General features: G+C 39.1%; 1 protein-coding gene across 25 annotated transcripts in view; it reads left to right on the top strand.

The window, feature by feature from the left end:
• Nucleotides 1–26,892, top strand: part of SOX5 (SRY-box transcription factor 5) — a 650,695-nt gene that overhangs the window by 609,567 nt on the left and 14,236 nt on the right. For 18 of the 25 annotated variants that reach the window (XM_084509197.1, XM_084509199.1, XM_084509212.1 and 15 more), the window contains 4 exons: nucleotides 3,302–3,479; nucleotides 8,266–8,438; nucleotides 24,144–24,252; nucleotides 25,126–25,299. In XM_084509197.1, coding sequence (XP_084365323.1) covers nucleotides 3,302–3,479; nucleotides 8,266–8,438; nucleotides 24,144–24,252; nucleotides 25,126–25,299 — 634 coding nt within the window. The remainder of the gene's footprint in view (nucleotides 1–3,301; nucleotides 3,480–8,265; nucleotides 8,439–24,143; nucleotides 24,253–25,125; nucleotides 25,300–26,892) is intronic. The other 7 variants (XM_084509210.1, XM_084509211.1, XM_084509215.1 and 4 more) reach the window with 1 other exon arrangement.

The following is a 26,892-nucleotide window of genomic DNA, read 5'->3' on the forward strand; positions in this document are numbered from 1 at the left end:
AGAAATCTACATCAAATCAAGGATCTAATGTTCCATAAGCTCCAAAGTTTTGGTTAATGACAGCCTTCCAATCCTGGGAAGCGAAGCACCAGTTTGGCCTAAAATAGCAACTAACTACAACCATTCTGACACTGCTGTGGTACAGGGGATGGGAATATCTTACCAGTGGTTTGTTCTTGCTGTGGGTACTTCAATTTTTTAGCCCCCCATTGCTCCTCATTGTGTGTTTTTGCTTATGCTTTATTCTCTACATTTATTTGTGCATGTGTGTGTTGGATTTTTTTTTTTTTTGCTAGACAAATATGCTACTTTAAAGGAAACATTTCATAACCTTTAATCAAGATCATATTTTACTTTCATCACATCTGTGTTTATATTATCACAAGCCTTTTGGGTCTTAATGTCCTCTGCTCTAAGTATTAATCGTTTTGGCTGATATATAAATAAATGTTTGACTTTGTTTAACTCTTTAAACAATATTGGCTTGAAAAAAAAATCTTTACCAATGGCATCTGAGAATAACTGCGTATCAGAAAAAGGCAGGGACCAATTAATATTGAGGTTTTTCTAATAAAAACTAAGTGCAGCAAGTAGTTCTGGGTTCTGTGCCCAGTATCCCACTGCATAAAATCAAATCTCCTGACTATAAAGATACAATCTACCTGGAGTGAATATGCTACATCTATTTTTTATTATTATTGTTACTCTTATTTGCCCTAGCTGTCTTTGTGCTGCAACTATATGCAGTCTTGACATACCTGAAAGTGAAGCCTGCTATTCTATAATGTGGCAGAATGTTAAATGGAAGATTTTATAGTCAAAGACAAAATCAGGCCAACACCCAATTCTCCTCTAAGTTACACAGGTGCAATTCAAGAATGAATGAAGACAGTGCAGTTCGTGATTTAAACTGGAAGAGCAGAGAATAGGAACTCATTTAGAGAATTTTGAATTTATGTCTGCAGATAGGATAAAGAGTAAAATAGTTTACTGAGTATAGAACTGAAGATCCTAACAGTTATCTTCACATTTAACACAATTGTATATTATTACCTGTCTCCCAGATATTTTTTAGACTCCCATGGAATAAATGGTTCCACTGTGGTTAAGAGGATAAGTTAAATTATTATCAACTCATGATTCAGTGTAGGATTTATAAACTCTCTGCCTGGATTTTTTATATATTTGAGTTCCAGTGAGAATTTCAGAATGTTCTTTGAAATAAAAGCTTCTGATACTGTCTTTCAAATAGATGATTTTGCTCTTCAGGGATTCTTGTCTGGCCCAGGTCAGTTACTGTGTTTGGTTGGTTCACTGGTTAGTTTGAATTTAGACTTTTATGCAATTGTCTCAGTACTGATATAACAATATTATAGTTGCACTGTTGTGGGCTTTTTTTAAATTGAAATCAATAGAACAGCAGAGCAAGTCCCCTTCCATTTAATGTCTTTTAATCCATTTTATTCTAATACAGTTGGTTTTGTATTTCTGTAAAGGAATGAGTACCGTCTTATAATGTCAGATGTTGATTGAGCTGGGCAACATTTTAAACCCAGTAGCTTAAGTCTCCTAGAAGATCAACAGAACTCTGCCTTCTGAGAATACAATAGATGAGTCTGAGAGTATGACCAATTCAATCCATTGTTTTTTCCGCTTTTACTGTTATGCACAAGTTGCAACTAGGATGGCTTAAACACTACTTAAAGGATAACACCTTTGTCTATTATGTTCTTGACACAATTGTTTGCCAAGCTTAAATTTATTTTTAACTATTACTACTACAAAAGTGTTTTTTTTTTTACAATAATTTTTTTACAATTACTTTTGTCTACTATTTTACTACTTTTATCTACTACTGAAAATGATTAAACATAACAAAAGTGCTTAGCTCAGAGCTTGCTTCTTTAATGTAATTGAAAAGTTATATGAAAGTACTTTCATATTTTCAAATTTTCAAAATTGTCTTGTGTTTGGAGACATACATTTAATCATACTTCCACATGTGACAGTTGACTATAAAATTCCTTCTTTACTGCAGCACACCACTCTCTATGGAAAAGAGTCAGTATTGTATGATCGTAGTTGCAGATACCTTAGCAGTAACACTAAAGCACTCAAACATTGTAAGTCTAATTCCAGTCAGCATTGCATTGTTGTAAGTCAGGAATAATTCTTTAAGAGTGAGTGTACTTACAACTTACAGAGATCAGAATCAACTTCTTCAGTGCCTGGAGCTGAAATAGCATTGTGTGTTGTAGCACTTTCTTTTGCTTAAGGAATGGTTTTCTGAAGTCAGTTTGAGAGGAGAGCAAAGCTGATATCTACATGGTTCTAATACCATATACATTATTTCTGGTTACTTAAAAGTCAGTTAAAGTGATTTCTAAAGTATCCTTTGCTGAAAAGGTTTTTCTCCCTTGCCTGTTTGCTTTTTGTTGTGTTGTTGTTTTTGTTGTTGTTGTTGTTTTTCCTTGCTATTATGGTCAAAGAAAAGCACATAACTGAATTTTAATGTGTTCTATAGCACTGTCAGTTACTATATATAATCAAGCTAGGTTTAGGAATAATTCCAATTATCCTGCAAAAAATGTCTTCCAGATATTCTGGTTTTGCATTGCAATGATTACCCAAATCTTGAAATCCAGCTCAGGAAAAGATGAGAAAATACAGGGGCTTATGCAGAATTATCCAGGTTATTGTTTCAAATTTTGTGGAAAGAAATTGCAGTTTCTCCCTGCACTCTTGTTGTGGTGGGAAAGAAGTGTTATGTTTCTTATGATATTTTTGTACTTGCAATTCTAAGCCTGGAAGTTCAGAGGAAAGGACAAGTTTAAAAAAAGAAAAAAAACACAAAAACCACCACCAACACCAAAGGCAACAAAACAACAACAACAATAAAGCCTACTCAATCATTTTTGCCCAATTTGTATGGTAGTGTAAAAGTAAAGTAAAAATTCTCTCCATCCATATTGAGTTTAAAATACAATAAAATATAACTGTAAAAATACTCTTAATTTTCATCATAGAAGCACTAATATGAAGAGTTTCTTCAGGGACTGTTCTTAAAAACAAAGTGCAAATGGAGAATGTTCTCTGATTGTATCAGGCTCATTTACTAATCCATCAGTCATCTCAGTTCTGATCTGGAATGGCAAGATGGTATCACATTTGATCTTAATATGTATCATACAACCTTACAGGTTTAGAGGTTCCTATGAGCTGAAAACAGCTGAATTGCTTGGATGGTGGTGTGCCAACAGCAGTTTTTTGATAACACTCTTTTATCTTCTGCTCATCATAGGATGAAGTGGCCCAGCCTCTGAACCTTTCAGCCAAACCCAAGACATCTGATGGCAAGTCTCCCACATCACCCACCTCTCCTCATATGCCAACTCTGAGAATAAATAGTGGGGCCAGTTCACTAAAATCCTCTGTGCCAGCAACATTAGCTAGTCCTTCAGCCAGAGCTAACACAATAGGTAAGCTCACTTTCATTTGACCTTCCTCATAATGGTTAATAGGTGTTATTTGAAAATGGGCATTTATCAGACAGCAGTGTACAAACTGTCAGAGGCTGACCATAATTCTGCATTTATTGATACCAATAAAGAATCTGCAACAGACTTACCATTTCAAGAGGAGTATTTTAACATTTACAGACTCGGAAAACAAAATCCTGTGTTATTTCACATAATGCATTATCAATAATGGTCAATAAATGCTGTTTGTTTAACAGCATATGTTAAAGACAGACACCTGTCTAATGGCAGGCACTAAAGATAAGTGATATTATACCACATCATCTTTAAAAAAGCAGGTGATGAATCAAATTAAAAAAAATAAATAAACGTCTACATATGCAAATACATCTTTGCCAAAATACAGGTTTAATGTTTAGTCCACCAAAAAACTGCATGGGCCATTATTTTATCTCAGTCTAACTAGCAAAACTACTAACAGCTTCATTCAAAATAAAAAAAAAACAAAACACAAGATTTGTGATGTATCTTGTGAATAGTCTTGACTGGCTGCTTTTAACATTGTGGCAGAAAATAGCATTAATTTTTCCTCCTGTCAATATTACCTCTTTGCCTATAGACTATCTAAATAATAATGGTCCTAGCAATGATTTTGCAAGTCCTGTGTGTTAAAGGGACTGCTCTTTGCATGTGTGTAAGTAAAAAATGTACACATCCCATTCTGCATCCTTCTAACTGAAACATTTTATTCCAAGAAGTATTTGAATGTAATATGAACTAAGATCTCAGTGAATAAATCAAGTTGTGCTAAGAGAATTGATGTAGACTGCTGTACCTTTGCTACTGTGAAACATCTCCAGTTGGTCACTTTCAGAGATGGCACAGAAAATGAATGAAACTGTGAGTCAGACCTATCAGAAGCAACTTTTGTGATATCTCAGTGCTGTGTAGTGAAACTATTTTGTTTCTCTGTGGTTCTCTTCCAAGCTCTCTGGTAGTCCATGTTCTACCTGAACAATTATCTTCAGTGTTCAAAACACTGTGCATACAAGATTATTGCTAATGTTGATGAGAGTTCTGTACATCAGACAGTAAATATGCTCCTGTGCCCTATAGAAAAGAAAATAACTTTATTTGGTATGAAAAGTTACAACTGTGTAAACATTTCATAAATATCTCATCATTAATTGTTAATGCATGTATTATTCTTAATAGCCCTAGACTGTTTAACATGTTTAACGGTAGATAATAACGTATTTCATCTTTCACTTGGTTGGCTCTATTGCTCTCCATGTACAGTGCGCCAAATTTCAGTTTTTTCACATCAAATTTTTTGTCCTCAGTAGACTGAGCATCACATTAAGATATGGTATTAAGCACCTGACCTGCATCTCAGTGGCAGGACATCTCTTGTTCTCTCCTCTTCAATCATTTTTCACTACACACCTCATATTTTTCATAGGTTTGAGACCCCTGCAATTTACTTCTTTTAACAAAATGCAGATTTTGAAATGCTGTACCTGTAATGAGTGATAATGTAATTGGATAAAAGCTGTGAGGATGAATGAAGCTTTAAAGGTCACTCTTGTAAGAAGAATTAATGTGTTATACCATTAATAAACCATGGAAAACTGTGGAGAAAAAGATAACATACTTAAGTTATTGTTAATGACATAGAGTTCACTGCTGTATATCTCCTAGCTACAAATATAGAAAGTGACTTTTTGAGGTTGCTGAACAGTATAACTGTGCATACAGTATATATAAGATAAGGAATCTCTAACTGTGGAGCAGGAACTGGACAGACACAGCCTACTTCTAACAAAACTCTATTCTTTATGGAGGACTACATGAAGAAAAGGCTTATGAACACTTCAGAGAGTCCGTTCCTGCTAACTGCTAGGTCAGGTCCAACCAAAATTATAGCTCGTTACCATGTTGAAATCATTTGGTGATCTTAGAAAAAAAAGAACATGAAATTTTAAGTCACCCTCCAGTAGGAGCTACACCACAAAAACAGCTTGGTAGCATTTTAATAAAGGTACTATGAGAGACTGGTAGAGAGAGTGGTATACTTTTTAACTTGAGAGATGGATCTCTCCAGGAAAGGTCACTGAGAAATATGCAGTCACTTGCCAGAGAGTTATTTCCACCATTTGAATGATCGGGACTGTCAATGCAAGAAAAGGGTTGTCTGCCCTAGATGTGCCTGAACCGCCTTGCTGGGGTGTAGCTGAGCTGTCACCTTTCACTGCCACTAACTTCAAATTAAAACCACTCTCTGAGAGAAGTTCTTAAGGCTGCGTGGTTCCAGTGGCATGGAGAAATGCTCATGTGTTCTGCTTTGTCTGGGGAATATAAACTTATACCTTCCTGTGATTAAAAGTGTAGCTGCAGTTGGGCATACACATACATAATACTTTTCCTTATGGTGTATAAATTATGCTACAGACTGAGCAGTCACAAATGTCATGACTTCATGTATGACTTTAAATCCAAGCACTTCTTTGTGGGAACAGGCATATGTCCGTGTACTAAAAACAGAAATGACTTCTCTCTGCCCTTTGCCATTATCTTCAACATCTCTGTGCTAGTTTGGCAATCCTTGTAACTAAGTGCATTTTATGTAATACGGTTCCCCTCTCTGTCAATAATTCACCACCTACCCTAAACAACAATAATTTACATTCAACTCGCTTCTATATTAATCATTTCCCTGCACACCAGCGTCTTGGCAGCTACTGAAAAACATAAGGAGTGCTTGCTTTTATTCACTGTCATGTGCCAAACTGTCTCAAAGATAGCAGCATTCAGGAAAAGCCAAATAGTCTGGAGAAGGGCATGAATTCCAGTTCCTAGGCAAATTCAGCTGTATTACAGATTGGAAGTATTATACCTAGCCTAATCAAGAGCACAAGCAGCAGTAATACTACTGTTTGTTTGTTTGCTTCCTTTTTAATTTATTCTGACTACATGCAAGCTTCATCAGTAACAGATGCAAAGTGGGGAAGAAACCAAGCAAGTTGTTAAAATGGATGTTTAAAAAAAAAAGTCAACTGGTAGATATGTGTTGGTGCAGGTTATAACTTTTCTTATACTGGGGAAGCTGGAATTAATGGAATTCTGTTGGCTGGGAGTTGCTGAACAGGGACAGTTGATAAAAACAATGTGGATCAAGTTGGTTCATTTAAAAGTCTCTGGGTAGTTAGCCAAAAGCTACCCGTTAGTAAAATTAGCAACAGTCAAACTGCACTGAAACTTTTCTTTTTAGTTTTTGCCCACTGCATCTGTAATCTAAAAAAGACAAACAACAACAAAAAAACACAATCAAGCCAAAACCCCTAATGAAATCCTTGTAGCAGTGCAGCACTGAACTAATCTGACATCAGCTTCTTCCCCTGAAATGTTTTAAGCAGCAAGACAATGTCCTACGTTTTTTGGCAATCAGTGGATCAGATAGAAGAGTCTAGCAATACAACAAGGATGTGTAATCTGACATGATTAGACAAGGCTCTTTAGGAACAGAACATTCATAATTGAGACAAAGAAAGAGTATTAATAACACTTTCCTAACACGGCAGTTAGCCATTTTATATTTCCTTTCTTTAATCTTAGTGTTTTTCAACAAATCATGGGATTTAATAGCGTGTTTTGGCAGATTAGAGGATTTATGGCCCAGATGTTTTTTGTTCTAAAAATGGATTAGGGTGTAAAGTTTGCTGGAATCCATGGAACATGTTGAGGCAAGCCGGTCATTTTGTGTGTGATTAGTGCCTGCCTTCTGTCTCACAGTCCCTCCATCTGTCACAATTCACCAATGGATCTGGTTAGATTTAGCCTCATGTCACAAACAGAAGTCCCTTTTCTGGGCAATTTCATATTACAGATTCATTTTATGCCATTTTTATGCCCTAGTTAAAAGACAGAAAGAAGTGTGTGTGCATGTGCGTGTATGTGGAGAGGGGGAGGGAGATGGGTAGATATTAGCCTCTCCTTTAATGTTTGAAAAATAGACTGGGGCTTGGAGTCTCCCATCAGTATTCTATCCTGCAAATCACATGCAGATCATAATAAGTATAATCTACAGTACGCCGAAGAAAAAAAATGACAAAGTGTCACATTTAAAATTAAATAGTATTAGCTCTGCTGGTGATGCTTGTAACATTTTAAAAGGAAATAATTCAGCGACTACTAAAGCTAAGCCCTAGGCTGTGAATTTGCAGCAAAACAGTGGACGTTTGACCTACTATTAGTGGCGTGAATAGGAGTGGGAATGTAGGTCCATGTAGCTGTGGTTTCTTGTGCAGTTCTGAATGACAGGTGGTGGTGGGGAGCAGGCAGGGGATGAGGCTTCTCTTCTGAGCCATTATGTTTCATATCTATAGCAAACCACCGCCACCTGTGGTTTATTGCAATGTATTCACAAGTTTTAAGATGGGGAAGAATAAAACCATCTATTTTTAAGAGTTTGGGATTGCTGGTGTGATCAAAGCCTCCCCTAACTCTTATCCAGTTACATCCTGCTGCATGCAAACCACAGAGCTAACCTTTGCAGTGTCAAGGAAATATTGAAACTAATGGGATCAGATGTCAGGATGATGATTCTGGCACTGATGTTTCTCATGCTTTATATCCAGGTGGCTCTACCATAACAGCAACAGAATTTCAAAGCTTAGGTAGGTTTGTGGACATTGCCTTTTAATTCTTTCTCATGAATAATGATGAAATATTGATGAATTTCATCTATGAAAGCTAAAGTGTTTTTTTGTAACTTTCTTTTTTTAAGACATCCTTTCTTCTATCACGTCGTCAGGTTATTTAAATGACCACGATGCTGTTACCAAGGCAATCCAGGAGGCCCGGCAGATGAAGGAGCAACTTCGGAGAGAACAACAGGTGCTGGATGGGAAGGTGGCTGTTGTGAATAGCCTGGGTCTCAATAACTGCAGGACAGAAAAGGTCAGTGTCTGAGTCTTCCTTTGCAAACCCCTAGAGATTGCATTTGCCTTTACTTGCATAGTTTCTTCCTCCCTTTATTTGTTCTATTTTCTTCTTCACAATTTTAAAGAAAATAGTTGCTTCTTTCAAAAAAGCAAAAGGAAAAATGAAAACCACAACCAAAAGTTGGAATGAGAGAAAGATGTGAAGAAACTTTGAGGAGAGGGGGGAGGCAGCAGAAATGGTTAAAGCCATCATAAGAACTTTGGAGGCCACTAATTCTCTGTTCCAGCCTGTCAATATGTATTATGGCAAGGTGATATTGGAAATCTCTGGGTCTAAGTGGAAATCTTGCTTTATGGAAATGCTTACATGTGTTTGTGAGATGAGCTGGATTTGAAAATATTCAAGCTTCTTTAGGAGCATAAGCTTTGCTGATAGTCAGGCTCAGCTTCTGGGTATTTAGCCTTGTGACGTTGTCATGTATTATATTTTGTGACCATTGCAATGTAGCACTGTCATGTCATGTTAGATGACTTAACAGAATAGAAGAAATGGAGAATTGACAACACAAAATGCACCAAATATTTGCAGTAAACATGTGGAAGCAGCAGAATGCATGGGCCTTACTGCCTTCCACTTTTGAGCTGGTCTGTGAAGTTCTACTGTAACAACATAGCGAAAGCAAATACCTCTAGAAAATTTCTATGTGCTCTATCTGTCGCATCTGCTGAAGAGAGTATGATCTCCTGCTTTTCTCTGGAAGTAGCTGATGTCTTTCCATGCACTGTTTTGGCTTGCAGAGAGTAAATACATCAGCCAGTCCTTGCTTCCACATCTATAGTAAGCTGTCCTTATAATCCTGCTGTTTAAGATATACATCCCAACTCCTGCGTGTGTCTCAACATTATGTGCATAACAAGACTTCCTCCTCAATTCCTCTCTTTCCTCTGCAGTATCTTCTGAGATGTCACAGTTTTTATTGTTCTGTACAGCTAAAATGACTTTGGTGCAAACTGCATTTTACTAAAACCTCTTCTAGGGCTTTTCACTGTAAGACCTTGTGTGAATCATTGAGATGGGCAGATAAATAGAATGAATAAAAATGATCAGCTACTTAGCAGAAACTTGAAAGTCAGTCATCCTAGGAAGCTTGTGAGTCAAACAATATTGTCCAGAATGAGCAGATTGCTAATTTGGATAGCTTTCCATTTTCCCTGTTTTTAAATGGAGTTTGATCAATAAGCTGTGAGAAGCCAGCAGTCTGGGGAATGAATGTTAAATGTCCATGTGAGTCTCTCACTACTGTACTTTTTTCATCAGCCTGTCCTGGGTATAAGTGATGTAGAAATGACTCCAATTTCATGCACTTCCTGGAGAGGAAGGGGAAGGAAAAAAGAGGTCAGTGTAATAGGTATCCGGCAGCACATACAGTCTCTCTTATAAGAGCATTGGTACGGGGAGAGAGAAAGAAAGAGAGGGATGGAGCATGTTTACGGCATTTCACATAGAAGAGTACCAGAAGGGAAGAGGGAAAAGCAGAGTGTCAGATATAAGAAGAAGTGATCACAAGCACAAAGGAATTTATATTCAAATATTTAAGCATTCTTGAAAGGATGCTTGGAGCAGAAATTTCTTTTCTCTGCTCCCCATGTAGAAATGACTTTAACACTCAGCCAGATGCTAATGCAAAGTGACTCAAGCTATTCCTCGCAAGCATAGCTAAATTGCCGTTATTTGTTAAGCGCATTGAATTCAGCTGTGGATACAGCAGTTGGTTGCATTCAGAAAGCATCTGTACCCTTTTTTTCTTTCCTTTTTTTTTTTTTTTTTTTTTTTTTTTTATCCTCCAAAGCAGAGACAACTCTACCTATCTCCCCCCTCTCCTCCCTTGTGCTGGCTGGGAATTGTCAAGTGACAACCGACCAAATCCTTTTGGACAGAAAGCCTTCATCCTGAGTTCTATATACTTGCAAAGCAGGCCTTGTGGTTGGATCAGGAAGCCCATTAAAAGCACTTTGATGGTATGGAAATTCATCTTCATGAAGCACCCAGGCCCCTAAGCAGCATGCTGTTTAGCTGTGGTTACAGATCAGTCATTCACATCGGAGGGCAGTAATTGTGCTGACGGCTTGTTCGGCAATGGAAGTACATAAAATAATCCCAGGCCCTCCACCATAGCATTGCGAGTTAATCTTCTTTAATACAGATCAGCTGTTGTTCTAACACATGACTTTATGCTGGCTCTAGTGACTCTGCACAGCCTTTTGATTAAGTAACAGGAGTGGAACCATCTGCATTCACTTTATTCTGTTACTTTCCTATTGTTGGGATTCTCCTTGCCCCTTCTGTTTTCACTTCTCACCCTCAACCCGGGTTGAAGTTTATTTTCCTCTCTAATTCATGCCTCCTGGTGGGCTTGTGGAAGGCAGGGAGGAGTTCTTTTACATGGTAGCAGGAAGAAAAAATTTCAGCTCAGTTGAAAATTTCTCTAAAGCAACTGTAGGGTTTGGGTTTTCCAATGCAATAAGTACCCAAGCTTTCTCAAAGGTGCACCTATATTTTAATTTAATTTAATCTAATTTTATTTTATTTTTTTATTTTATTTTAAAGTGGAGACAGAGAATGACAGAACCAAATCTGAGATCTCCTTGACTATAACAGCATTTGGGTTGCTGGGGACCACTTAAGCCAATAAGCACTAGATAATAAGTTGCACTTTGTAGGTACTTCTTATATTTCTTAACTTGTTGTAGGGTCTCCTGAACTGTCTCTTGCATCTGATCCCACAAATGAAAAGAAGGAGGCTGTGAAGTTCAAGCACATGTTCTTTCCCATATAAGCTATATGCTCTAGGCCATCCATCAACTAGCAAGCTGTGAAGTTCAGGTCCAGACTAACATACCAACTTCTCTAAGGTTTGTGGCTGTTTGACCTAGGACCTGACTCAAAGTTTTCTGTCTTGCAAAGAGCAGGATTTCAGAGGAAGGCAAGAGTTGCCATTTTGAATTAAATTTGATACTGGTTTTGCCTGTTTTCAAGGAAAAGAAAACAAGGTAGTTGGGAAGGTGTGTAGTGACAAATAGAAATGTGGCAGCATTACCACTGCAGTGCCCACCAGGGCAGCCCCTGAGCTTCTGGGATGTTGTGTTTACTCACTGGTTGGTTACTGACAGTGAGATTTTGGGGTGGTAGACAGGACTAAAAGAGCTAAAGTAGCTGTGTGGACGTGGACATAGTTTAATTAGAAATGTACATTACATTTATACTTGTGTAGAAGAAAGATCACTCTTCTTCCATCAGAGTTATCTCAGTCTTTATGTGCAACAAGTACTGCTCTGGGGCTGTGTCAGGTTTTCCTCCCTTCTTTGCTGCGGTAGCTAGTGTAGCGAGGGAGGCTTGGATCTCTGAGACCTCTTGAGTCTTCTGTTGCTATTGCAGCCTACCAATGAAGGTAGGTCCTTTTATGCCTCTGAACATGTAACTTAGTCTATCAGTAGGGATTTATCGGCGGGGGTGGCTGGGCAGGCTCAAGACTGGAAATCACCTCTGGGAGCCTGTTAAAGCTCTCGAGGCTTTTCTCCACATGTATACATGACCTGTTACCTTGCTCCTGTTCCCAGATGGGTTGATCCTTGTGGACAGCCAGATCAGCCAGCTGTAAGGCAGTAGTCAGACAGGAATTTTGTAGAACTGGAGAGACACTGTATAAAAGGAATCATAAATGAGAAAAGATTTTCAAAAATGGCTAGATGATTTGGGTGAGTCACTTCATGGGCATCCAACTTGGACCATCTTGAGGGATTTGATTTTCAGAGGATTACAGTAAAAGCCATGAACATCATGATGAACATGGATTTTACTAAAACCTATTTTAATTGCAAATGCAATAAAACATATTTTTACTTTACTTTTCTTGGAAGCATTTCTGTGTATAAATGAGAAGTGTGTGTGTATGTTTTTCTGGTGTCTTGGAAACCCAGGAGCATAGTTTTATTTGTAATTGTCATCTACAGTTAATTATAGCTTGATATGTACTATACATAAACAATGTTACCTATTACACATGTAGCTGAGAGCTCAGATTGTCATCTAGTGCAAACACCGTAATGGGCAGCATCAGAAAGTGGACTCTTCTATTTGCTTGGCCCCAAAACTGCATGTTCCTCTGCAAATGAAATGTACACAGACACAAAGAACCAGCATGTGTGTGCATGCATACAAACCTACAGCACACTCTTGCACAGATACACAGCACAAACATGCACAAAGCTTGCCAGTAATTTTCTGACTGTAGTCAGAGTTTCAAACATTCATATATGCACTTGGGTAACAAAAATAGAAGGGAAAGGAAGACGCAAGCAGGTATTTGAGTTTGTGTCTGCATATGCTGATGCACACACAGGTATTGGCTTCTGAATGCTGGAGCCTGCTGCTAAAGGCACAGGCAGCTGACAGGGCTGTGTAAGTACACACAGCCACACAAGAATTTTGAATATGCACGAACGCTCACAGCACTCTCAGAAGAGTGCATCCAAATACATAGACATCCTGTGCTGAAGTGTTGCTTAACCTGTGATACAAATTCTCCTGGTTACTGTGAGGAGTGTGCCCTTATAAAAGGCTCTGACATGTACTTGTCTGCTGGGCTGTAACTAAAGAGCTATTTGTAACAATATTTATTCCAGCTTTGTAAGCAGGAGCCTGTTTATTACCCGTGCTTATGGAACACCAGGTTCAGGATGCCTTCCCTACCATTTCCACCCACCCGCCTCCCATCACCCTCCCCACTCCCACCTCTCCCTCTTCCCCTTAAGAGAGTGCCAAACATGAAATGACAGTGACCAATGTTGACTTAATGTGGATGTTTAATAATGAAAAAAGTGTGTCAGTTCCAGCGTTAGTTACAAATGGCAGTAAGTATATCGGGTGGCAGCCCTGTAATAATTTTACATCCATCATTCCTTCCTGATGCCTCGCTGGCTGCCTGATGGATGGGGATAGCAGAGTTAACTCTTAAGAAACTGCTGTGATCCACTGAGCTGAAATGAATTCTGTCCCTGCTCTCCCCTCAGGGAGGAGGGGGATATTAAGAATCTCAAACCACAGATCCTCCTGTCTTTGAGAAATAAAACACTACAGCTTACTTTACTAAAGGCATAAGGAGGAGCTGTTTTAACACATGGGATTTAAACTTCTCTTGCAGTAGAGAATTTTACTTCAATAACAGATTATTATTTTTTTTAATTCCCCTAATGGTTAAATTTGAACAAGAAAGGTCGGGAAAAATGGAGGGGAAAGGGCAGAGAGGAGAAGGAAAGGGAAGGGTCAGTAAAGCCGAGTCTGACCCAGTGCTTGCTGCATACACTGAGAGTCCGTGGTTCAGACTCGAGTGCGTACGTTGTGATGACTGAAACTGCAGAGAATGGCACCTGGTGCAAGCTGGGCATCTCCCCAGACAGGAGAAACCCCCTGGAAGTAAGTCCAGAGATACAGTACAATCATCATAAACCAAATCACTCTTTGAAAGTTAAAACCTGCCAATTTTCATAATCTCTGAAGTATTTTACTGGTAAAATACTTCTGCATTTCCAGAGGCTGTACTGCCCACAGACATTAAACACACATTTATCCCTGCACATTCACCAGCCTGCTAATATATATGTCCTGTAATTTGTAGCCTGCTCTATTCCTCCCTGTCCTGTAAAACACCAGGAAGGATGATCAGCATGATGTTTTTGTTCTCGTCTTGCAGTGTGAGAAGAGATTCTTCGGTCTGGAATAATTATTATACAGTGTGGGGACCAGGGATTATCTTGTGGACAATGGACTGATACAGGCTCCAAATCACCCTACAACACAGAAGTTAATATATTATCCTAACAATTGTCTGTCCACTTCTTATTCCCCTTTTCTCTACCCTCTTCTTAATTTTGTCTGACTGAGTTTCTTTGCCAGCAGAAATTCTTCTATGTGGGTTGCAGTCCTCTTTGTTAATGCTATCAACACAGAGCAGTTTTCAGAAAGCATAACAACAAGGCAAGCAGGTATTATGTCATCACCCATCCATCACCCTGTATGTCAGCCTTTCAATAAGTCCAATCAGCAGTCTCAACAGGATCGTTCATATTAAAGGAGTCTTCTATTCAACAGGGCTACTGTATGCATTGTAATTTTTCCCGAAACTTTAATTTAAACTCAAATTTAATTAAAAACACATGTCAAGTTTGCACACTACAAAGATCAAAATTGTTTTTGTCCAGCATTGGTAACTAAGCATTAAACATTTTGATTTGCTTCGGCTGAAAGTTTATTCTTTTTTTCCCTTTCCTTTTTTCCCTCCATTTTTTTTTTTTTTTTGCCATTTGCTTTGTGTAGCTTGTGTGTATTTATATTTACAGCCACTGCATTTAATGGCCACATGCCTTATTTTCACAGATGGCCAGTGGAAGACTTCCCCTCCCCCCTTTTCTTTTAGTAAAGCCTGCTTTTGGTTTTGCTACTTTTGTCACAGTGCCACTACTCTCAGTTAGCAAGTGCCTACGCATGGGAGGGAGAGATTTTGCTATGAGGATATTTTTTAATTCCTCCAACAATTTTACCTCTGTTTTAAAGTGTTTTTTTCCTTTCCCTGATTGATCATCATCTACTAAATGTCCAGATATATTTTTCAAAGGAAAATTAAGTGTGCATGTGTGTCTTGAGTTTGGTACATCATTGTGGTGGGGATGCATGGGCAAGGTTAGCTAATAAAAAATGAAACATGCAGAGGGATAGACAAATGCTGCCCACAGACGTGTGCTTGAAACTCCCACAGAAATCAAGGAGAAGGGCATGCAGAAGCATGGGAAGAACTTCTGATCCTTGCAGCTGTCTTAAGTCTGAATGAGAACGTAAGTCGTCATTCACTCCAAAGAGCAAAGGCTGGAGGCGTTCACATGCTAGTGTGGATGAGTGAGGAGTGCAGCTGTTTATACCTTAGTGGAAATTTTATTAAGCCCAATAAGGATGGATCAACTTCCTCCTGAAAAAAAAAAAAAAATCATACAATTGATTTGAGTTCTTGTTATTTCTTTTGAGCTTTTTGAATCTTTGCGTTAAGTTCTAAGCTTTGCCCTACAGCCATGAGAGCTAATTGCTTCCTGAGATCTTGTTATTACTTTTACATAACCACATGCCCCCAGTAGCTAGGGCTTAAGCACGTTCACGGGCACCAGCATCAGTGCAATACCTCTGTCCAGTGCTACAGAGGCAGTTCTTCTGTGCACCATGCCTCGCAAGGCCCCTGGGCAGCCATCCTGTCTTGTTCTGCCAGTCGTGGTGGGAAGGTGCTCTCTCTGCTGAGTGACAAGCAACTGCCAGTATGTCCTCAGGGTGCAGAACTTCACCTTTAATAATACCGATGCTCATGCTGGGGAGTAGACAAACTAATAAGCCTTACTTAATGACTGGGAAAATGTGGCAGTTTCTTTCTTTGAAGATAGACCAGATAGTGCGTCAACTTCTTCATTGGGGCTGGAAGAAACATTAACAAAGGTTCTGCAGCCTTCACAATTTTAATACCTTCTAGGGAAAATGGGAGAGAATAGTCTACATCTCAGTAATGCTACTGTGAAGATGACACACACATTGTTTAATAAACAATTGCCAGGAAAATGGAGACTGTTTTTGCTTTCTCTTTATATGTGTGTAGACCCCCTTTCTTAGGATATCCTGCCTGGGTTGTGATTTTCATCTTGTTTCATTTTTGCTGTACCACCTCTTTTCCCCAGCTAACCCTTCCTTTCCTCACAGACCAGCTGTAGCATCTCTTTCTGACTTGCTTTGAAATCCTTCATTGGAATTTACAGAGCACATTTCATCCAGGGATCTCAAAACTCTTCACAGTGGTGGGAAAATGTCATGATCTCCATTGTGCTTAATTTTGTGCAGAGCAACTGAACAATTCAGACAAATTTACAGAGCATGTCAGACCAGAAGGCAGTCTAGATGAGAAACTGGGTCATGTAACTCTTAACCTATTTGCAATCAGCAGATTACAGCTGGATTTGGTTGAGGTCGATGCCGATGCCTGCACTGTAAAAACTTTTATAGGAAGCAGTCAGTGTCTCATCATTCTGCTTGGCTTTTGCTTTCCTTTTGTTTCTTCCTTAAAGAAACAGGTTGATCCAACCCTACCTGCATTTTCATTTAGAAGTCCTGACTTACACTATCTCTCAGAGCAAATAACCAAAGAAAAGGAGGACCTCAGCGTCCTAATTTCCTGTAAATTGCTACTTTCTGTAAGTTTGTTTCCAAGTCAAATACTATATATATATATATGTGTCTTAGGGAGCTGCCCCTTAGGGCTGCCAATGTTGTGAATATTTCTTCCCTTGTATTTCCTCTGTCTTGCTGTGAAAGGTATTGACCTGGGAGCTCTTAGAAACCAAAGTCCTACATCCAACAATGTACAGCAAAGAAAATGACTACACAGATTTCAGCAAATTCTTCCTGTGCTTGGGTGTCTGTTCCCATGAGGAAAGTTCCTGGGCCTGTGCAATCCCTCTTTTTTTTTTTTTCTTTTTTTTTTTTTCTTTTTTTTTCCCAAAATGGCTAATAGGTCACCTCTCTATGGAGTCCATACAGCACTTAATATAGATTACAAATCAGATGCAATGGTTTCTAGGTGGTATTGAATCACTCTGGATTTGAATATATACCCTAAACCAAAATATGACATTACTTTACCAAGTGACGTAGTCCCAATTAAGACTGAATATAACAATACTGAAACAAGTACTGTAAAATCAGGAAGAACTACAAATAAGGAAAGTTATTTTCTTTCTTCTAATGCTGCTTTTAGGTTCTGTGGGTGGATTATTCCATGAAAGAGAGAGATTTCAGATAAGGAAGACTGAAAGAGCTGAGGGGGTGGTGAATGCATTGTTTCTTCATACTCAACTTTGATGCAACAACAACAAAAAAAAATCACCCAAATGATAAAGTGCTGAGACATTATAAATAATCTTTCATCTTCTTTGGTGGTCCACAGAGTTTATATAATTGGAAGGCTAAAACCCTTCTTTGTTGTTTTTTCCCTTTTCATTAGTACAGTAGAAGACTATAAAATTGTGCAGCCAGAAGGGGTTTAACAATTACTGAGTCAACATTTGAAAGTCTCACTCTATTTTATCATTTCATGCATGTGCTTTTTATGAGTTTTACAGCCCTGCAAGCGTTACTTAAGTAAGGTCCATTGTAATGGTGGTTCTGTAACTGCTCTTACTTTATTTTGTTTTCCCTAGTAACATGTGCCATCAGCAAGAATCACAATTCCACACACACAAAGAAATGAGAAGCTCAAGGTTACAATTTTTAGATAAGATTCAGGAGTGCTAGTTCAATTCCTAAAACTATCAGACTTGCTGTGTAGCCTTTGACAATTCACTTAAAATGTGACTCAGTTGCCCATACGGTAAGCAAGGATAATGATACTGTTGTTTTTTTTTGTTGTTGTTTGTTTGTTTTGTGAGATTACACGGCTAAATTCACTGATGAGTGCAAAACACTTGGACAATGTGATCTATTACACAGAAAAACCTTTGTATAGAGGGACCCTCCAAGAAGAGCCAGAAATTCTCTTACAGCAATTGTAGGCATAACATGATCTGGACTGTAACATGTTTTGGACCAGACCATAAGCAGTGTGCACACAATTTTTTTTGAAGGAGTGTGGCATTAATGTGCTGGAGTAGAGCCTGAACTGCAAATAATTCATCATGTGCAGACTTCTGTGTGCAGCTGGCAATACTGCCAGTGGTTTCTGTAAGTTGTTGCAACTCTGTGTCACCCATAAGGCCCACCTTCCTCCTGTTTACCACATCTTGAAAGATGGTGGATCAAGATTTTATAACACGAACTATTCTGATGCTTATTATTGCAAGAGGCCGAGGAATTGGACAGAAGGATAAGTTCTACAAAGTCTTCATTCATATCAGATGTACAATAAGACTCTTCACTTTTTTGGGGAGCTAAGAAAAATGTCATAATTTTGAATGGATAACACCTGACACCACCAGTGTGTCTGATAATTTAGGATGTTTTTCTGTAGTAAACAGAAGTGAACTTTCATTGCCAGATCAAGTATAGCAGCTTATCTGCCCAGTACTTTAAGATTTTGTGCATATTGACCAAGGATTGTGTCTGTGTGGTTGATATTTACTGGGACTTGCTGAGAGAAGACTTCTGCCTCAGCACCACAACCTACATTAGATGATGCCACTGGACCTGCTCAATAATGTAAGATAAAAACTATCTTATGAAAACTGCCTATTTGAAAATACCACCTTTAGAGTTTATACGTGAATTCCTCCCCCACAGCAGGATGGTAAATAGCTGGACAAACTGCACTTGGAGCAAGGGAAATGGGACAGTAAAAAGGACAATAACAGGCAACCATCTGTTTCTTTTCACATGTTGACACCGAAGAGAACAAAGGTAGCAGGCACTCAGTCCATCAGTGTGTTTGTAATTCTTAGGTGCAAGAGCTGATGAGCAAGTTTCTCCTTGCAGTCCGTATGTAACAGTGCTTGGCTCTCTCCAGTTTCTCTACAAACACATTTTTTTAGCCTGGCCTTTCAGTTCACTTGGAAAAAGAAAGGCAGGAATGTGGAAAGATGTGCCTGAACACTCCTCCTCTGGTTTTCTACACTGGCTGTATCTCTGCAGGCATCAAGCTTAGAGGAAAAATAATATCAGGGGAAATGGGGGTAGGGTTAGGGGAGTAGAAAACTGAAGAGTGGAGTGCTTCAGTAAAACTGCTAACCTTGAATTATGCAATCGGAAAAACATCTCTTGCCAAAATACAATTCTAACTGAGTTCAGAGTACAGTCAGTGGTTGCCAAATACCCCAGCCAAAAGGATGTCTCCAAGAGGGGGAGGAGGGGTCCACTGCCATATGCCCGGCATTCACAGCAGTCGCCCAGTCCTTCAGGAGTGGAGGCATGTGCTTGCTCTCAGGTGTACCCTCAGTGTTGTTACCCAAGCCCAACCCAAGGCAGGGGCGGCGAGGTCAAAGGGAATTAGGTAGATGTGTCAGAATGTCTTATTTTTCAGACCTTCCAAGGTTTTGATTCACATTTCTGTAGTAGTGGGAGGAGTTCTGGCAAAGATTATCAGGCTGTTCTACATATGTTTTGACTCTTCTTGTTTTATGTTTCTTCCATGAAAGAGACTGCAACCAAGTTCTTGTCATTTTTAGATCAATGTTTTGTTAAACTATGACAGCTATCCATGACAGAGAGCCAAGTAACTTTTGCAGCTGACCACAAAACTGAGTCGGACTTGCGGTGCTTAGTCATTTTATATATGTATAATTTTTTTTCCTACATGACACACTCCATGTGTGTATGTGTTTTTCTTTGTTCTTTTAAATATAATTAGAACATTGCTAGGATCTGTGTTACAGATCAATCTTCTCTAGCAGATTACTTTCTTTGATTAATGAAGTTTTAGAAACTTCTCATCACGTGCCTATTGATGAAACCTGTCTGGTTGTACTTTGGACAATTGGGTTATTGTGGAATTGCTCTCTACAGTATTGTCTTCTTTGTTTTGCCAGTTAGAATTTTTGATGATCTAGACAACAAGGCTCTCACTGTCCCTTCAGAGAGTGTCTCCTAGAGTCCAACAAAAATGACCATTAGGACAGTTTGTCTCAACATCTGCTGAAGTTCTTCTTGGAGGTTAAAGAGGAAAAAGATGTTTATAAGTTATCTATTCAGTCTTCTGGGGCGTGATCCAAAATTCAGAAATTTAGGAAAAAAAGAGTCACTTTAACAAGAGATCCCCATGTTTCTTTGCCTGAAAGAGCAGAAATATTCCTTACTACTTTTTTCTCTTGCTTTATATAGTGTGATTTTTAGCAGGTCTCACAAGCAAGTCTTTGCAGCACTTTTCTGGGTCTGGACCAGCCTTGCCTCTTTTTCCCAGCATGATTGGGTCCAGGCTCCATTTGATGCCAATCATGCAATGATCATGAGATTAGTATTATTTTATACCTTTGTGGTGTGGGGCAAACCTGAAAAGTAGGGATTATCATTCTTGCAGCTTGTAAAACCTGAAAGCACATAAACTGAAATCAGCTGAACTCACTTCCCCCTTTCTTTCTGTGCCTGGCAAAGCAAACAGTTGTGGAGCTTGATACAGTGATTAAATAAGTTTAAGTCCAGCATAGTATGGAGAAATGTGCTGCAGCCTCCTGAATTCCAGTGCTGTATCACAGCTGCTTCATTAACATATGTTGCTGAATCCAGCATGTACGTACTCTGCCTGCTATCACTGAATGGTACCATAGCTTGCTACTGTTTACACAGCTAAACCCAACATAATGGAGTGGTGGCAGTTCTAAGAACATGTAATTTGCTATCAAATTAAGGTACTGATGATAAATAGATCCTCTTTTTGTATAACCTTGAAGCCCTTGTGTGTCTCTGTCTGAAGTTATTCAAGAGGTTCTCTGAGATGAGTCTGGGCTAGCACTGCCAACAGGTTGCCAGTTTATTTGGGGTCAGGGAGGAGCAGGTATTTTTTTCCTTTGTTTGTTTGGAGCTTCCGTAAATACTTTCTCTATAAACTGAAAGGATTTCTAGGAAAGCTAGCAAGAGGTTTCTATCAAATGGAAAGCAGTAACCCATCAACTGAGCACATTCAAGCAAAACAACATGGGAGTGCTGCTTAGCCCCTTTCAGGTTTTTTATAATTTTTAAAGTGCTTTTGTACATTGGGATTGGGGAAAATCAGCTGCAGTGTATTTTGTAGGAAGAGCATAAGACAGGAAATCAGCACTCTGCTCACATAGTCGGGCTTTTGCATCCTGCCAGAGCATCACTGAGACTTCCTGTTCTCCAGTGTTGTTGCATAGGTCTAGGAAAGAGCAGTCCTTAAACTTATCTTTGCCTGATATTTTTTTAAACTTCAATATTTTTAAGCATTAGTACAGAAGAGTACATCTGGCTGTTTTGGCATCCTCTGTTTCAAGAGCAACATTTTGCAGAAGTTCTTTTTAACTGCCACCTTAGAGAAAGGGATTGAACTATGTTATCATTCTGTGTGTTTAAGTAGCAAGGAGTAAATTAGCACTGTGCTGAAAGGGTGTTTTTCTGCTCCCCCATGTTTCAGCTGTCCAGAGAGCCACCTCCAAGCACTGCAGGTGAGCAGTGCAGCCCATGTGCTCAGTGTCACTCTGACTTCCCTTCCCTTCCCTTCCCTTCCCTTCCCTTCCCTTCCCTTCCCTTCCCTTCCCTTCCCTTCCCTTCCCTTCCCTTCCCTTCCCTTCCCTTCCCTTCCCTTCCCTTCCCTTCCCTTCCCTTCCCTTCCCTTCCCTTCCCTTCCCTTCCCTTCCCTTCCCTTCCCTTCCCTTCCCTTCCCTTCCCTTCCCTTCCCTTCCCTTCCCTTCCCTTCCCTTCCCTTCCCTTCCCTTCCCTTCCCTTCCCTTCCCTTCCCTTCCCTTCCCTCTTCCATCATGACTTCACTCTCTCACTTCATCCAGCGTGGCTGTACCTCAAAATGCAAAACTTTTCACAAGATGGATAGCAGTGGAGCATCTGTAGGCTTGTTAAGTCAAACTCTGATAAATGAGCCGTACCCAGTGCGTACCTTGCAGACAGCATGCCAGAGTATTCGCTGACCTTAAGACTCAATCAGATCATGTAGGGAGAGTGTGGTTCTGAATGTGACTGCCTCTGACTTCAACAGCTGCGCTTACTGCATAAAGAAAAAGCTGTTAAGCCTGTGCCCTTTGCGCTCTCAGCTCTGTTTCTCTAAGAGGTTTATACATGATTCAAGAAAAATCTGCAACAGAATAGCTCCCCTCCCCCATGGCATACCAAACAAGAGGAGATGTTCTTTTATATTTGAGGTTGGTGGCAACATTTTTAAATGATTGCTGACATACAAATTTGTGAGCTCTATCGTTATGAAGTTGACGGCAAATAGATTTTTTGGAGGAAGAACTGTTGACTTGCATTGTGTATCTGAGATCCATTTGGAAGAGATACAAAGTCAATTTATTCCTGACGTTTTGTCTGCTGACAGGCTGCTTTGGAAATGAGAGCTAAGTTAAACCACTAAACCAAAGAGTTTAGTAAAGCTAAGTGCCTGAAAAGTTCAGGTGCTTATTTGAAGCTTCTCCAGGCTTTCTGGATCTCCTGTGCCTGGGAAATGTTACCAAAAGCCACTTGCTTGTGATAGACTGACTCTGCCACATGGGATTTTCTTGCAAAAACCAAGAGGATAATCCATCTTGCACTGTTTCAGCAGTGATATATCTGGTTATAGACAGAGCACAAAAGTGATCCATAATGAAAGTGAGTGTGAGGGGAAAGAAATTTAACCTAATGTTCCCTAAACTGTGCGAGCCTAGCCACTTGAGCAGATTAGCCTCATTTCTAAATCTCTCAAGAAAATCTTTGGAAAATGACTTACGTGAATTTGAACTGTTCTTTGAATTGCAGATGCAGGGACATCACATTGAGGGGAGTGTTTCTGTATTCATATTGTTCTCTTTTCTGTTTTCTTCTATAATACTACCCAGTGACATTATTAGGCTATACAGAATAGTTGTAAAGTCTCCGGTTGCCGTGTGAAATCTGAAAGTTTTTTTGTTTGTTGATCTTTTACAGTCTTCAGGAGTGAAACAGATCAACAAAACAGCAATCTTTCTTTCAGGAAGAAGCTCAAAAGATTTTTTTCAACTGGAGCCACTTTATTATAATTCAGCATCATGTCATTTTCGTAGCTTTGCAAAGGCACAGTGCCTAACATTTTGAAATGTTAGTATTGCTTTCCTGAAAGATTTATTTTTAAACATATGATTGTCAGGAAGATAGAATGTTTATGAGTAATATACACAGGGAAAACAAAAACAGTTGGAAAATGGAACACCTTTGTATTTGTAAAGTCCAACAATGCAGAACGAAAAGAGGTATTTTGAAGAGAACATTGGAATTAATTGCCCTGGCATGTTTTTCTGGCAATGTCTGTAGACACCACTGCAGCCTGACAGATTAATTGGCAGCACGCACTAGCCTGTTGCAATCCAGGGTTCACAGATAGTTCTGAGTATGTGAATGACGGACGGGCTGTTAGGAGGGTTGGGCAAAACTGTCTGAACAGGAACACAAACCACTGCCTAAGTATCATGTTCAGTCCAGGCTGACCCTTTCCTGAGGCCTGAATAAATTCAATTTAAAGTTCTTGGGTTTTTCCCCCTATGGTTGCTTCCTAAAATACCGCCTTTTAAAAAAGAAAAAGGGCAAAGTTACCCATGTCTCTGCACTTTGAGTTCAGGCTGGAAATAGAGTAAAACAATAAATATGTTGCACAAGAGCGTGTATCATCTAAACTTCCAGTCCAGCTTTGCAGTCCCAGGGACACAGGGAGCTGAAGTATTCTTCAGATGTGCATCCAATTTTATCATGCTCAGCTAAACCAATCTTTTCAACACTATGAAGTTAGCTCATCACAAGCTAATAAGCATGTTTTAAAAAAGTCTTGGTAGAGTCTGCAACCATACTGCTTCCAAAAAAAATAGTATGATGTATTCTTAAATACCTGGCTCAGTAAACTGCTGTGAATTAATTGTTATCCAGCTTCCCCATCAGCCTTCTACATTACCTACAACCTTTGCGGTTACAATAGTTAATGATTTTCCTGATCCAAATCCTGCCATCTTCCCCATATAGGACAAAACATCACTGGAGACCCTGACTCAGCAGCTGGCAGTAAAACAGAGTGAAGACGGGAAGTTTAGCCACGCGATGATGGATTTCAACATGAGTGGAGATTCTGATGGTCAGTACACATGGCTTATCCTTGTTTCTAGTTTTATGTGTACATATCTTTGGGATATGGGGGACAATCCAAGTGTTTTGGAGGTCTCTGAGTAGTTAAAGGGGTTAGCAATAAGTGGCTATGGAACAAGGGAGGGAAAAATGATTCCTCATATGGTGTTTTAAGTCTGGAGGTGATTTTTAGCCTTCTCTTTTGTATGCTGTACATCTCAAGGCAGGACCAAAAATGTATTTCTGTGGTGAAAGTGAATAGAAGAAGCAAATAAATGTGGGATGCGATCATATGGTAAATCCATGAATTACAGACCTGATCATCAATGGATAGTGCACATTCTGCATCTGTGGGAATTTGTTTGGATTTGATGAAGCAGGTTTAATGTTCTTTTCTTTCTCTGCTGTTGCTTATGTTGTTATGAAGGGGTAAGCATAAAAACAGGCAGATGTGCAAGTGTTCAATTGTTAGTTAGAGATTTGCTTAAGAAGAAACACTTCATGTTGTCATACATCACACCATTGCCATCACCTTCTGTAAACAACAAAGGAAGAAAGTAAGAAGAAAATTTACATTGGTAAGTGTTGATTTTAGGTTATTAAGTAGTAAAAGATGTCTTAGGAAAGCTGTTCAATGTTTTATGTTAAAAAACAATGGGAACACTTCATCAAGTCTATACTATGTGATACTGAATCAATAGAATAACTAAAAATTAGTCGTTATACAATATACAGTATTTCCTACTGCTACAAGTAAAAGAAACACCATTAACCTGTTGTGAACACTGACTCATTTAATGTGCAGCACCTGACTTAGGTTATTGATGGCAGAAGCAGCTGTATGATGAAACATAGTTGGGAATGCTTTTCTCTTTCTTTTTAGGAAGTGCAGGAGTTTCAGAATCTAGAATTTATCGGGAATCCAGAGGGCGTGGTAGTAATGAGCCCCATATCAAGCGCCCTATGAATGCATTCATGGTGTGGGCTAAAGATGAACGGAGGAAGATCCTTCAAGCCTTCCCTGACATGCACAACTCCAATATCAGCAAGATACTAGGTAAGATTGATAGAGCACTGTTCTTCCTGTAGCAAAACTCAGCACTTTTGGTGGAATAGAACTGAGCATCTGACACAACTGAGTTACTGTCTCTAGACTCTCTACTTAGCTGCTTAATGACTGGACAAGGACAGCAGCTACACAAACTTCCACCATGCTGCCCGGTGCTATACATTAACCATAACCTGACGTGCTCTCGTGACTTTGTAATTACTCAGATTGTGGTAGTGGTTTGGGTGCAAAAACGTGAACTGAATGGATAAAACTGGTTAGCTCATTTCATTAGGCTGTTGAACAAGCACAAAATGACTGCTGTTATGTATTTGTCCATGTATTTCATCTACCTAGATTCTATGGGGTAGCACACTACAGTATTTGATGTGTGCTTTAGCACTTTCTGTTCAAAGCAATGGCCACTGAGGAAAGATCCTAAAATACATTTTTATTTTATACACTAACAGTTTTAAATTATTTTTATTATGTTCCTGTTATATTAAATTTCCCTTCAGTGCATGATCTCTATCACAAGCTGCTTTTATTCTAAACATTCTGAAAAGAATTCTGAAATCAAAAAAGAAACATCAGAACTAATTTCCATATCCTTAACTCTTCACATCTCAAGCAGTTTTGTCGTGAACAACATATACCAAATTTCATGCCATAGTTTTCCAACTTTTTACTGCTTGCTCAGATTCCCAGGACCACATGCTGTCCTGAGTTATTCCTCCGTGGAATGCTGAATGATACAGAAGGTGAATAACTGAGGATTGTTGAGGCCACTGAATTACTCTTCTGCAGGGGAAAAAAAAAAAAAAGTATATATATATATATATATAAAAGTGACCACGTCAGAAATGGTGCATTTTTACCAACACATACTGTGTTACAGAAACTAAACATCCATCATGCCAGTGGGTAAAAGCTTAAGCAGGGGCCCCATTTACCTGGGCTACAGGTTTGGCTAGCTTTACAAAGATGTAAGGCAATTACAATGGCACCATTAACCAGTTGCAGGGTTGGTAATATGCTGAGTTTAGTCTGGTCAGGGGTTCGAAGTTCATCCTGATTAGGGTGGTGTTATGAAAAGTTAGCAGGGGGCAAGTGGAAATGAGAAAAAATTGGTCAGAGGCAGAATGCATTGGCTATGGATGGAAGACATGATGACATTAACCCATGATTAAAAGGGTGGTACAAGATGATTAGATTAGTTATGGGAGCAGGATTAGAAGGCTAAATAGGTTATGTTGCTGGTAAAATAACCATATACTGGTTAAAAGGGATTATACTGGTTACAGGTGTATGATGTGATTAGTCTGAGGACAGGGCAGTAATAGTTTTGGTCTGTTTCTAAATTGAGAGTGGTCCTGGTTAAACCTGTTTTTAAATAATCAGCTTCAAAAATCTACAAGATCATTCTGAATGGCCCTTTTCATATAGAAAGTACAAAGAGAGCTTGATGTTTTCCCTCTTAACTGATTGTTTTGGATAACAACCTCCGACAGCACGCTGCTAATTCATTCTGCTTAAAACAGGCGCTTGAGCTGGGCTGACATTTTACGCAGTCTCTGGGGATCCTGGTTGACATTTTAAAGG

This window comes from Aythya ferina, assembly GCF_964211825.1.
Source record: "Aythya ferina genome assembly, chromosome: 1".
In the NCBI taxonomy this organism is placed as follows: domain Eukaryota; kingdom Metazoa; phylum Chordata; class Aves; order Anseriformes; family Anatidae; genus Aythya; species Aythya ferina.